This window comes from Penaeus japonicus, unplaced genomic scaffold (assembly GCF_977035675.1).
Source record: "Penaeus japonicus unplaced genomic scaffold, GWHDUDI00000001_assembly GWHDUDI00000026, whole genome shotgun sequence".
In the NCBI taxonomy this organism is placed as follows: Eukaryota; Metazoa; Arthropoda; class Malacostraca; order Decapoda; family Penaeidae; genus Penaeus; species Penaeus japonicus.
In genome coordinates, this window is record NW_028234428.1 from 26,443,536 (window position 1) to 26,457,291 (window position 13,756).

General features: G+C 40.8%; 1 protein-coding gene across 1 annotated transcript in view; it reads right to left on the reverse strand.

Annotated features, from left to right (window-relative positions):
* Positions 1 to 324: 324 nt before the first annotated feature.
* Positions 325 to 13,756, reverse strand: part of LOC122249413 (uncharacterized) — a 25,886-nt gene continuing 12,454 nt past the window's right edge. The window contains exons 14-21 of the mRNA XM_086552392.1: positions 8,664 to 8,804; positions 7,832 to 7,908; positions 6,364 to 6,450; positions 4,089 to 4,253; positions 3,824 to 3,949; positions 3,461 to 3,601; positions 2,729 to 3,256; positions 325 to 2,463 (exon numbers count right to left, since the gene is read on the reverse strand). Coding sequence (XP_086408518.1) covers positions 2,288 to 2,463; positions 2,729 to 3,256; positions 3,461 to 3,601; positions 3,824 to 3,949; positions 4,089 to 4,253; positions 6,364 to 6,450; positions 7,832 to 7,908; positions 8,664 to 8,804 — 1,441 coding nt within the window. The 3' untranslated portion in view covers positions 325 to 2,287. The remainder of the gene's footprint in view (positions 2,464 to 2,728; positions 3,257 to 3,460; positions 3,602 to 3,823; positions 3,950 to 4,088; positions 4,254 to 6,363; positions 6,451 to 7,831; positions 7,909 to 8,663; positions 8,805 to 13,756) is intronic.

The following is a 13,756-nucleotide window of genomic DNA, read 5'->3' on the forward strand; positions in this document are numbered from 1 at the left end:
TTGTAGGATTTGTACGGAAAATAATTCAGCTACTAGTAGAAATGCTGCAGAGATTTGCAACAGATGAGATGGCATGTTTTGAGCATTTTCTTTTGCCATCCTCAAAGTTTATATATTCCTAAAATCAAAATACAAGATGTTAAAGAGATATCGTTAAAATCAATATATATATATAATTGTTCTAAATGCTTAATATGGCAGGATCATGGAATAAGCTGCAAGAATCCTACTCTTTCAATTTGGTAAACATTGCCAAGGTTTTACCAAGGTAGTTCTTCCTCCCTACAAAAAAATAAATACCCTTAAAAGATAGAGAGTCTGTAATGATGTCTCACATTTTTAATCATAGGCTTCCAATAACTATTCTCCTTGACAATTCTTGCTTACACTGGCCACAAAAGGAAAGAACAGATGACATTTACAAAAATAGACATAAAAAATGTGTCAGCTTTTATTTACAAAATAAGGTATGAGATGAATGAGGGAAGACATAGAATTTGATTATTCTACATATGCCTGAGACTGATCCCAAAAATGGTTAAAACAAAATATGCATTTCAAGGTTAACGATCTGAAACATACATTTTCCAGCTTGTATATGTTTACCTTCATATCTGTAATACAATAAAAAAACATTTATATTTTTCAAACAAGTTCTTAGGATCTTTTTTTTGTTTAATATGGGGGGGGGGAGGTAGAGTCATGATATATATAATGTAGGAAAAAAGGATAGCTTTTTCATATCTATATCATTTCAACCGTATTTGAAGACATGAACCTCCTTGAATGTCTGTTAATTTCACAAGCTTAAAGCTAATATATGTGCCTCTGATCTACCATGTAGATAAATGAATCCTACCCCTTTAGCATTGCAGAATAACTCTTGCACTTCTGTAAAAGGAATGGAAAACGTAGTCTTTCAGCCTTTGTATATGTAGTGTGTAGGTACCTGAATATACCTTAACAGATTTGTATATTTTTTCAAATTTTCTGCCTGTATACAATAATAAAACACAAAAGATAAAAATAAAAAATATATGTACACATTAAATGTAGTATGAAGAAAAAAATATACATGATTTGCCTCATAGAGAAAAAGGCAGATTATTAAACATTTAGATACCAAATGTTTGATAGGAATTATGAGAATGTGATTATGTGTTGCTTAAAAATGGGATGATAATGGACAGCCACTTGTAGGTCCCAAAATTTAGAAAAAAAACATTGTCCTAGTAACAGAACATATCCAGAGGCTTCAGATATGTAATTGAGTATCTTTTTGAAATGTTATTGAGTATCTTTATGCTAGTGACAGATTTCCCAATGAAAGAAATGTACTGCATTAAGAACAAAATTTCTGATGAAAAGAACTGTATTGTATTAAGAACATACAATTCACTGCATTTGCAACAGCATTATATATTTCATTCTCAACTGTTTTAGACAAAATACATATGACACAACTGCAGTAACAAAATAAAAATATTAAATGGATTAAAGTAGAAACACAAGTTCATTTGTATGTACAATGACACAATTTATTCCTGATGAATCTAGTTGAGACTTTTTATATCTAAACAATAACAGCATTGAAGTACAAATGACATGATGCTGATTATGTTTCTATTTCTCAGGTACACTGGTATTTATTTAATGTCACATAAACATAAACCCAAATGGGGATAACCAAATGGTGATATGGTTTGCATACAATGTTTCTGACTAGATGACCTTCGAGTTCCTGAACGTGATTGCATATACAATTAAAAGACATCTAAAGCCGTCTTCAACTGTTATCCATGGATCTCTTCACTACTGTAGTCAGCATCTAACATCCGGTCAGGTACATTAAAATGATCTTCATTAACTTTCCACCAAACACATTTTACAAGGGTACATTAAGTAATTAACATATTAAAAAAAAAAAAAAACATGTATAACCAATGTCTATAAACCACACCCAAAAGGGTTATGGCTTGTGTCTTGGAGGTTTTTAACCATGGGAGAGCCACTTGTGATGGCCTCCTTAAACCATTCCCTGTGGATGTCATTAGAATAGTTCCCACTCGAAGGATGGTGGTTTTATCACATTGTAAAAGTTTCACTACACATACACATCGTTCCCTTTGCATATTAACATTGTAGTTGCATTGGTAAGCTGTAAGTGCTTACTAAAATGCTAACACGATTGGAATTAGGCAAATACCTACCCCTTTGTGAATGAGTTAAGTAACTGCCAAAAAAACAAATACCATCCGCAATTCACTGTTACCTCTCTATTTTCTTCTTAGTCTTGGAGTCTTAATATAGTATTTGATATTGTGTACATTCTGGATCCTTTCCTTTTATTGAGCTTTTCCACACCAAACTGCAAAGGTTTTTTCTCCCTCAAAAGGGACCAGATCAATTCAACCGTCTTCCTCTCTGGTTTTCTTACAACCCATCTGAACGTTGGCTCCACACCTGCAATTTGATATATGTGTAAGTGTCTATTCTGAGCAGAAAACTGCATTAATAAACTATTTTGAGATAAAGATAGGATGATTGATGGTCTTTTTAAAGCCTATGTTCATGTTAAAATGGACTACATCAGAAAGCAAAATTTCTTCCACTTAGGTCTAATGTATAAACATGTTTTGACTTTATAATTGCAATATATATATACATGACAGAGGGGAAACAAATCCAAACTATATCTAGCACTTCAAGCAAGCCTCGACAAACTCACCAAAGAAACATTTTGCATTGTCCCCATTGAGCAGCACATCCACTTCACTCCCGTCCTGGGGATCAGCAAGGCCGACTTTGAGTCTTAAAACAGGAGCAACTGTGGCTGGTGGATCCATCTCTATGTCCTCACTGTCTTTGGCCCTCTCCTTATCTTTCCCATTTGCAATACTTGCCACCATTTCTTGGGCATTGACTCTTTCAGGACGGGTCTTTGAAGCAGAGGCTGGCGTGCTGCTTCTTGAGGCACTCGAGGCTGGCTTGAGGGTTGATGATGAGCTTGACATGGCCTGTTGGGGATGGTCCTGTTCCTCTAATGCACCGGTGGAAGAGGCCTTGTCGATGTGCTTCGGTTCTGTCTCTGCTTTTGTATTTTTCTCGGCATGATCCTCTATGCATTTGATGCATGAAAGAGCAGACAACGATGATAAGTCTCTCTCTGAGAACATGTTGCGCAGTGTTGATGCTGAGTGTACACTGCCACACTTCTCACATAGCCCCCACACCCAGTCATGAAGGCACAATTTATCTGCAGAAAAAGAAAACTGGTGTAGAAGGCTAAGATCTACATAATGGACCAAGTAAGATTGGTACACTAGAACACACTTATCAAAAAATAAGTCAAGTAAAAATGAGATACATTTTGCAATTTTTCATTTCATCCTTTTCCTTTGCATGACATCTATATAAAAAAAGGAAACTGGAAGAGTAATAATCATCTCTGGGTACATACCACTGCCACACTTCTGACACAAGTCTCCATCAGGGTAGATGTACACTGATTTCATGATGCAAGAGACTCTGTACAGAACTCCTGGCTGGCTATTTGACTCCATCTCTTTGAGGGTTGTGTCTGTAAACTCTCCTAAACACTCTGTGAGGCAGGAAATAAACAAACAAAATACATACAATAATGCACTTATGTCTTTCCAAGTGTATAAACAGTATATAAAACCATTTTAATGAAAATAATTTTGAATTCTCTCACAATGTTCAAGTCATTCCCTTGATCTGAAAAAAAAACATATCTATCTCAAAAGCTACCTTTCAAAATTATTTGTAATAATCAAAAACGTAATAACCATTGGGATTTTACCAGTTGTTATGCTTCTGGACATGAATTTACGTGCCGTCTTATTAGTCTCACAGCCAGTGCCTTCAGGACCCTCTTCTATCATTGACAGCTTGCGTTTGGCAGTCTTCTCCTGAGATGGAGTTATACCTTGAGGAAAATGTAGAACCATGACTAAATGTAACTAAAAAGATAACTAAAAATCATTAGCACACATGGAAAGGCTTCTTTATGCAACACACACAAAAAATTGATAGTCAATCCAATTTCAGGACATGGAACAACTTACGATGATCGCTAGCACCTAGGGAAGGTGCTGGGGAAATATGTATGTCCACATTCCTGTGATCAGCGCTGGCAACTGAGAGCGAGGGAGATATGGGTGGAAGACCTAGGTCCTCACGGTTGGCTGAGTATGAGATAGAACAGTCACCGCTTGCACGACTCCCTGGACCTAGAGTGTGAAGGGTGAACAGATGTTTATCTATTTATTCTTTAGTCTTTCTATCAGTAATTCAAGATCAAATGTGGTCTTCCTTGTCTGTATATATATATATATCATGGCTGTTTTTTTTTTCTCTCCAATTATGACAACTTATCAAATACATACAAATGAAAACTATAATAATATTCTGAAGTAGAAAGCCATCCTAAAAGCTTTTTATATTTGCTTCTCTGTCCACTTAACTCTTTTAACCCATTGCAGATGGGAATAGATTTGCTTGCCTACTCCCCAGAACAGGCACTTGTGCTACCTGTGCAGCACCCCATACGGCTTTTATTCCAGTGTGACGAACTTCACATATCGCAACCTTTTGCACTCTCTTCCATTCTCTCATTATAAGACTAGAGCCATATTTGTGTTCATCTTTTTTGTGTCTTACTGTACTGTGAGACTTATATGTGGTATATGACAAGCTTTATCAATGTTGCAGTAGTCTAAAATTGTAGTATAGAGTCCATATCAGCTCATTATGTTCTTTCTACTTGGTGTGATAAAAGTATTGCAGTATTATGGGAGGACAAAGCAAGAGTATTTTTTTCGCATTCACATTCTATCATAAAAAAATACGAAGAAAATAACAATCCACAGCCGAGACTATATGAAGAGATGGGAAAGAGGAAGTAAAGCCAGACTAGCACAAGGGCACATTGTAGACATTGGACATGGTCTGGGTCATCTTCCTCTTCTTACTCTTCTGCTTGCCTGTCCTACATTGCCGGTAATTTAGACCAGGATGTTGGCATTTTGCTGCGTGTCATCGCTCTATGAAGACAGTGCTTGCTAGAGATCATGAATGGGTGCCATTAGTTCCTGCTGGTGCTAGGAGAGAGTGGTGCCTTCTATGTTTGGGATTCTAGACTAAACCTGTTTTGCTGAATATTACGACAATTATAGTAATCATAATTGCATGATCATCATCAGTCACTAAATAGGTTTATTACTCATAGTTCAACAAAGAATCCAACAATCCCCCGTCAAAATTGCTGTGAATGCTAGCATCAATTACTTTATGACAACCATCCGCAATGGGTTAACAACACAATACCAAAAACTAATCCTCTACAACCTAAAAGGCCTCAGACCAACATTACAGGAACAGAAATGCAATGCTAATACACAAAAGCTCCTACCTCTACCCCTTAGCCATGTGTCAACTGTGAAGAGAGATAATGTATACATTTTTTACATATTCCACAACTAAAGTAGCATTACAATACAGGGAAAAGAAGGGAGGGGGGGGAGGGGGAATTGAACTGCTAATAAAACTGATAATGAGTTTATGACATAAAACTTCTGTTACAAAAATCTAGGACAAGATTTCAGCTATAGGGAAAGAAATGATGACAATAGGTAAGATACAGTATATGCTATAACTTATCTTGTAACATTATTACTATTATTGGAAAGTAATTCATGAATATAGAGGAGTGGAACTGATAATATGAATTAGAAGTTCATGAGATTTATGCTAGAAAATTCACAAAAACAGCTGCTGAAAAAAGGTTACTAATGAGAAGGTATACCTTACATGGAATAAACATAATAGCAACAAAAAACTTACATGGAACAAACATAATAGAGAAAAAAATATAAAAATAATAATAATAAGTAAATAAATAAACACATTATGGTGCCACCAGCCTTTGACATCTTATTTCAAGTGATATAATAATTTCCACTTTTTGTATGTTCCAATATATAAAACTTGCATTCATCACTAAGTGTTAATTAATGGTATCTAAAAGGAATGCATATTACAAGAACAGGTTTACTTCATGGGTGTTAATATGCCAGAATTAGTTTATACAATTAAGAAAAAAATAAATAAATGGATAAAAAGTAATATGTAAATATAAAATACAACACAACAAGTAAGAAAAAGAAACAAGAGAGTAAGAAACATTTAAATAAAATAAAAAATAAAGAAAGAAAGACATGGAAGAAGAAATGAAACGCAAGGATACGATGCAAAAAATATAACACTGTGATAGAGACAGAAAAAGAAGATATGAAGAATAAACTTCCTAATAAACAAATAATCTTCTCTTAATGATTTCACCTTTACTGTGGATGTCGGATGACAGGCGTTGCGTGCTGGTTGGCAAGTCTGGAGGGAAGACAATCCTGCTGATGTCCTGGTCCAGCTCTGTTTGCGAAGACAATTGGAAAGATGCGTTTGACTTGATGCACTGTGTTTTAATGTAAGGTGTTATAATTTCTTTACTGATAAACTTTATATCAAAATAGCAGAGCAATATTCAGATACAAACTTTTCTAAAAATAGTATGCATGCCATATTCAATTTCACAAAACTTTAGCTATACATATATTTCATAACCCCAAAGAGCTGCAATAGTTTCAGCAAATCAATCGCCCTATCCACCTTTAAGGTATGATTTTACAAGTTTCACAACGGCCAACTTTGGTCTTTGCCGTTTCGAGAGATTGAATTAATACACCAGAAAATGCATATCTCATCTATTAAATACAGACTGCACAGTAGAGCATCAAAATTGAAAAAAATTACTCCTCATAGTTGAAATAATTATTGCAGTTACCACACAAATAAGAAGAAAAATGGGAATAAGCTTCCAGACATAAATCATAAAAATAATGCAAAAATAAAGCCAGGGAAAGAACATGTTTCTTCACTGGACACAAAGAATTATTCATGCTTATGTATAAATAGTAAATAAACAATATACCATAAAACTGAGGCTGGGGGAGAGGAGAGCCTAACAGAGGCATAGTGAGATGGAGCTGATATAGTGGGTGTAGCAGGGGGAAACATGCCAAACAGCACAAGAATATAAGTAGACACTCCATATATCCCATCCATAACGAAAAAAAAAAAAAATATATATATCTTCTTATTCATTTATCTATATATATATTCATATCTCCATATCTATATTTATATTCATATTTATATCAATATATATATGTATATATGTGTGTGTGTGTGTGTGTGTGTGTGTGTGTGTGTGTGTGTGTGTGTGTGTGTGTGTGTGTGTGTGTGTGTGTGTGTGTGTGTGTGTGTGTGTGTGTGTGTGTGTGTGTGTGTGTGTGTGTGTGTGTGTGTGTGTGTGTGTGTGTGTGTGTGTGGTGTGTGTGGTGTGTGTGGTGTGTGTGGTGTGTGTGTGGTGTGTGTGTGGTGTGTGTGTGGTGTGTGGTGTGTGTGTGTGTGTGTGTGTGTGTGTGTGTGTGTGTGTGTGTGTGTGTGTGTGTGTGTGTGTGTGTGTGTGTGTGTGTGTGTGTGTGTGTGTGTGTGTGTGTGTGTATGTATATATATATATATATATATATATATATATATATATATATATATATATATATATATATATATATATATATATATATATATATATTTATTATCTATCTACCAATCAGTGAATATACCTACCTACCGATCTCTACCTAATTACCTGCCTACATACCTATCACTCTATCTATCCACCTATCTATCCATCTTCTTTTGGTAGCTATATACTTATCCAATGTAGTTCTACCACTTTCACATCTTTTACCAAGGCCGGAGTGTATTAGTCGAGGAGACTGAGTCTTGCGTCCGGGACTGCGTTCCTGGGATGCCACTGCTGACCTTCTGTGGTTAGGAGAGGATTTTGTTAGTTAAATTATATCTTTCTATAAATAGACTACCTCATATGATAACAAGAGACATAGGGCAATGAGAAAGGACATGATATTGGTATCTCTTAATTTTTAATTTTAAGTGTCTTCCGGGGTGTGAAATCCACACAAGCAATTAACCCATTAGCTCCAGGTGACCTGATATCACGCCATGCGAATATTTCACTCCCACTAGGCAACATCCTATCATGTCATGATCTCTCCCTCAAAACATATGTTTTACATTCTTATGTATGTATATAATCATAGGAGTTCCATTTGTATAAATACATTTTTATTCACTTGTGAAAATAAAATAAACATATACAAAAACCTTTGATCATCACCCCCATTGAAGCACGCGGGTGAAAAGCATAAATAGAGGCGCAGGGCGTTGGAAGTACCATTACACAAATATTAGCCCCAGAATGAATGGGTTAAGAAGCACTAAAGCAACTCAAATGAATAAAAGTTTATTGGTCTAATGACAATGAATGGCTTTAAAGCTTTCATTTAAACAATTTCAAAAAGATAACAAATTTATGGCTTCAATATATAACAGATTAAATGGACACACCAAAGCAGACCAACACAGAAAATAATATCTATCTTACTGCAAAGAAAATATAACTTAATTTACCATTTGCAGATAATAATGTCCAAAACTAGGATTTGTGAGCATGTGCATGTGCATACATCTGACATAATCCTAACACAGAATATACCAACCCCATATCATCAGACTGCGTATGAAACCCTTCCATTGCTTGCTCAAGGGAGTCTGTTTGCATTGAGAGATGCGGAGAGGAATGAGCACTTGGATTTTTCTCTCTCTGGGACACTGGAGACACACTTGTCAGATGAGACATCCTGAAAAAATTATATATTCTTTTATATCAAATTTTTCTGGAAAATGTTGAAGAGGGGATTCACACAATATAGGCAATCAAGCAAGCAGACAAACATACAAGCAAATTCATACATATAAAAATCTATGTATGTTCAGTTCAGTTCAGACAGATATGCGAAGACGGGGCTATATGCTCAAGGCGGCCCGGCCTCTGCCAGCTATGAGTGCTGACTCATCTTATCTAATCTTATCTGATCATCATCGCTGAATTCAATTCAGCTCAGTTCAGAGAGATTTTGCGAAGACGTCGCTTCGCCCGGGTTGTGTGGATGGGGTAGCCCGGTCTCTATTGGCATATAAGTGCTGACTCATCTGATCATCATAACTGAACTTTTACCATGGCGGTCGGATTGCCTGTAGGCGCTCCAGTTGCCAGGGGGCTAGTGACAGGCATAGCCGTCTAACCAGCCCGGCGGCTGTCGTCTCTGGGCCCTGCCTGAGGAAGCGAGTGTGCTCGCATTCCATCAGGTAGTGCTCTAATTTGGCGTCCGGCGCGCCACAATACTCACAGCGTCGCTCATCTTGCCCAATAGTGGGGATGATTTGCCACGCACAAGGGTAGCCTATTCTCAGTCTGTGCAGACTGACTTCAGCACACCTTGATATTCTGGGAGAGAGTATCAGCGACTCATAGTCTGTGGCGTTTGAGTACCAGCTGGCCGAGGGGGAGGTTCTCGCTTCCCCTCTGTGTCGCTGCAGGGCACCGACCTGCCCTGCAACCATCGTTTTACGCCTTAGCAGTTCCCGGCTAGGATGCACCACAAGATCACTCAAGGGTTTCTTCCTGCCTTCCTCCGCTAACCTGTCAGCTACGTCATTCCCTTCACTACCAACATGGCTTGGGATCCAGTTGATGATGATGCGTCTTCCCTGATCCAGGATTCTCTGAGCAATGGTGAGAATCGAGGTTACCAGGTAAACGTTATCAAGGGGCGTGCTTTGTTGCAGGCTGTCAATGGTGGCCCTAGAGTCTGTGTGTATAACAACATGCCCGTCCGTCTGGGCTGCATGGGCTAGGGCTCCCATAATAGCTACTGCCTCTGCCTAGAGCGAGGAGGCATTGTCTGATACCCGCATAGCTTTCTCTATGCCCCTTGCTGCAAAACCAGCGCCTGCAGTGCGGGTGGTGGGGTCTACAGAACCATCCGTGAAGTAGGTTTTACTATTCAGCGGCGTGATTGCTGTAATGTTCCTCTCCGCCTCAGCCTTCAATAGAGGCGGTGAGTACTGCGTTTTTCTTCTTGATAGACTCATGACAGAGAACTCTATCAAGGATCGTGCCCACGGCGGGGCTGAGACATAGTCAGGGTGGGGATGGTCCATGCCCTTAATCAGTAGTGTCTCTTTGAGCTCAAAGCGTTTCAGCACTCTGGTTGTTTGAGACAGCCAGGTGTTGTTAGCAAAGAGTTCTTGGTTTTGTGCAAGCCGAAGCTGCACTCTCTGTCTTAGCTGCGAGTCCAGTGGGGACTGTAGGACATTTGCAAGGAACTGGGCCGCCATCTGATCAATCCGGGTGTCCAGGGGAAAGAGGTTGGCCTCCAGGAGGAGGTTAGTAACCTTAGCCCACCCAGGGGCACCCAGAATAATCCTGGCGGCTTCGTTTTGCATTATGTCGAGTCTTTTCCTGAGTCCAGGTTTTACTGTGATCAGGGCGACGGAGGCGTAGTCCACAATGGGACGGACAGCGTGCACGTAAAAAGATCTTAGTACGTGGTGTCCAGCCCCTAAGCGCCGCCCAGACAGAGCTCTCATGACAGAGAGCCTTGCCTTGGTCCGGTCTAAGAGATGTTTGATCTCGGAGCGGAAGGTGAGGTTCTTATCGATCCATACCCCCAAGTATTGGTAGACATGTACCCACTCAAGCTCTAGATCTTGGACTCGCAGTCTTTGATCACAGACATCATGTTTCAGTGCCATTGCCTTCGATTTGGCTGCTGAGATCTTAAGCCCGACTCTGCAGCATTCCTCAGTTATTAGGTCCAGACAACGCTGGGCCTTTCTGACTGGATTCACATTTCTTCTCCCAGTGGAGATAATTGCTAGATCATCTGCATATGAAATGATTGTGCACCCCGCTGGGAGTGGAATGTCGAGAATGTTTAACATGAGGATGTTGAATAGGGCCGGGCTAAGGACCCCTCCTTGAGGGGTGCCATTCTCCAGAGGCAAATGCCTGGAAAGGTGACCTTGGAACTTCACTCTGGCAGTTCTGTTCCGAAAGTAATCGCCAATCCAGGCAAGCAGCCTGCCTTTGATTCCCTTGCGGATCAGGATCTTCTGAATGGCTAACGGGTTTGCCAGTTCAAAAGCCTTCTCCAGGTCAAGGAAGACAATGACAGCGCTGCTGCTGCTGACAGTGCTCAGTAAGGTGGCAATGCTGTGGGTAGTGCTCTTGCCCCTTGTGAACCCATGTAGGTGTTCATGTGGAGGTCCCAGCTTCCATTGGAGCCGATTCAGTACCATTTTCTCTGCTGTCTTTCCTAGACAGCTAAGCAGGGAGATGGGGTGGTACCGTCCCGGCTCCTTTGGTTTGGGGACGGGAATTATATCAGCCCTCTTCCAGCACTGTGGCAGTGAGGAAGTTTCCCAGGACTTGTTGATGAGATGCAAAAGTGCAAGCTCACCTTCATGTCCTAGGTGGGAGATGATGGGGTGGGAGATCCCATCGCAACCCGGGGCTGACCGGGAACTGGTCTTGTATGTTCGCCGTAATTCCCTCAGAGAGAACATGGCATCTGTATCATCAGGCTCGACCGCCTTTTCTCTGATGAGGGCATGCCTGCCTGGAAGCAGTTGTTCTTGGCATGCCCTCAGCTCTGCTGGTAGTCCGACGCTACTTGTTCTAGCAGAGAACTCGAGTGCCAGTCTCTCCGCCTCCGACCGCGGGTCATGGTGGGTCTTTTTGGGGGCTGAGCGATTCGTGGCCCGTCTGATACGGTTCCACAATTCTGAAAGGGAGGTTTGGTGGCCAAAGGACTCACACCACTCCAGCCACTTTTCCTGCTTTAACCCTTTAGCAGTTTCCTGAGCATCCCTGAGAGCCTCTCTTAGAAGAGTGTGGTTCTCGGGAGTTCTCTGTCTGCGAAAGTGTCTTCTGCACATATTGATTCTGTGGTTGACCTCCTTAATCTCATCATTGTAGTACCAGGCGTCCTTGAAACACCTGGACCACAGACCGTCAATGCCCTGAAGGAAAAGGACATGAGGCCCAAGGCCACAACTCCTCCTCCAACTCAGGGCGAGACTCCTTCTCCCACCCCAACTCAGGGCGAGACCTGTCTCCCCGACAAACCTGCGGCCAAGACCACACTGGCAGAGCCTGCGCCCAAACCTCAAAGGGTGAGGAAGCCACGGCCACCCAAAAAGAAGGCCAAGGCGACCAGGAATACTCCACCTCCCAGGAGACCCAGCCCTTCCAACTCGACCTGTCCTGACGACAGTGACGAGTCAAGTGAGGAAATCACACACAGTGTGGAACTCACCAAGGAGTTGTCAGACTCCGAAATGTCTGACGTTACCCACACGGGGGCGTCGGACACAGAGACCGAATACCTTGACGTCAATGACTTAGTGAACGCAGACAAGCACTATGGCCACTAACTTAAGCATACTGCAGTGGAACATCAACAGCTTCTCCCCTAGGGCCGCCCTTCTCCACGCGATCGTGCGATCTCGGAACATTGATGTTGACATGCTCCAAGAGACGCTAACAGGGGAATCTGTACGCTTCTCGGGATATCATCCCTTTGTGCTACCGAGTACGCAAGGTACCAGAGGCCTGATTACCCTTGTGAAGTCGACTATCCCCTGCTCCCTGATTGCCGATCCTGGGCAGTGCGGAGAAGGTGTCGAATCCCTTGCTGTTGAGATCCATTTGGCCGGGGGTCCTCTCAAGCTGTACAATGTATACAGTAGGCCAAACTGTAGGGGCTTAGATATCAGTGAAGCCTGTGCTGCTGCAGCACATGAGCTAATTCTCATAGGGGGGGGGACTTTAATGCCCACCACCCCATACTGGCTCCCACTCAGAGACGTGATATGGCAGGCTGCCATATAGCCGAGGTGCTAGAGTCATGCCCAGAGATTGCTCTTCTCAACAGCCAGGAGCCTACGCATGTTGGCGGGGGGGTCCTTGACCTCACCTTTGTCACTGCAGCCCTGGTCGAGAGAATTAGTTGGTCTGTGGACAACACTGCCACGAGCGATCATTATGGGATAGTTACCACCATCTTGGATGCTGGCCCGGCACCCATGCCCCAGCACAATCCTCGATGGAAGGTGGAAAGAGCCAACTGGAAAACCTTCCAGGAAGCTCTGGCCAAGTGCCTCAGAACCAGTGACTCCTCACTTAATGATAATGTGGATATACTTGAGGCCAGACTAGTAAATGCCATAGACGAGGCAGCCTCAGAAACCATCCCCCCCAATCTATGTATGTGTGTATGTATATATGTGTATGTGTATGTGTATGTGTATGTGTATGTATGTATATGTATATGTATATGTATATGTATATGTATATATATATGTATATGCATATGTATATGTACATGTATATGTATAATGTTTTTGTATATGTATATATATGTATATGTGTATGTGTATGTGTATGTGTATGTGTATGTGTATGTGTATGTGTATGTGTATGTGTATGTGTATGTGTATGTGTATGTGTATGTGTATGTGCATGTGCATGTGTATAAGTATGTGTATGTATATGTGTATGTTTATGTGTATGTGTATGTGTATGTGTATGCATATGTATATGCGTATGTGTATGCATATGTGTATGCATATGTGTATGCATATGTGTATATGTATGCCTATGTGTATGTGTATGTGTATGTGTATATTTATGTGTATGCCTATGCGTATGTGTATGCGTATGTGTATGCGTATGTGTATGCATATG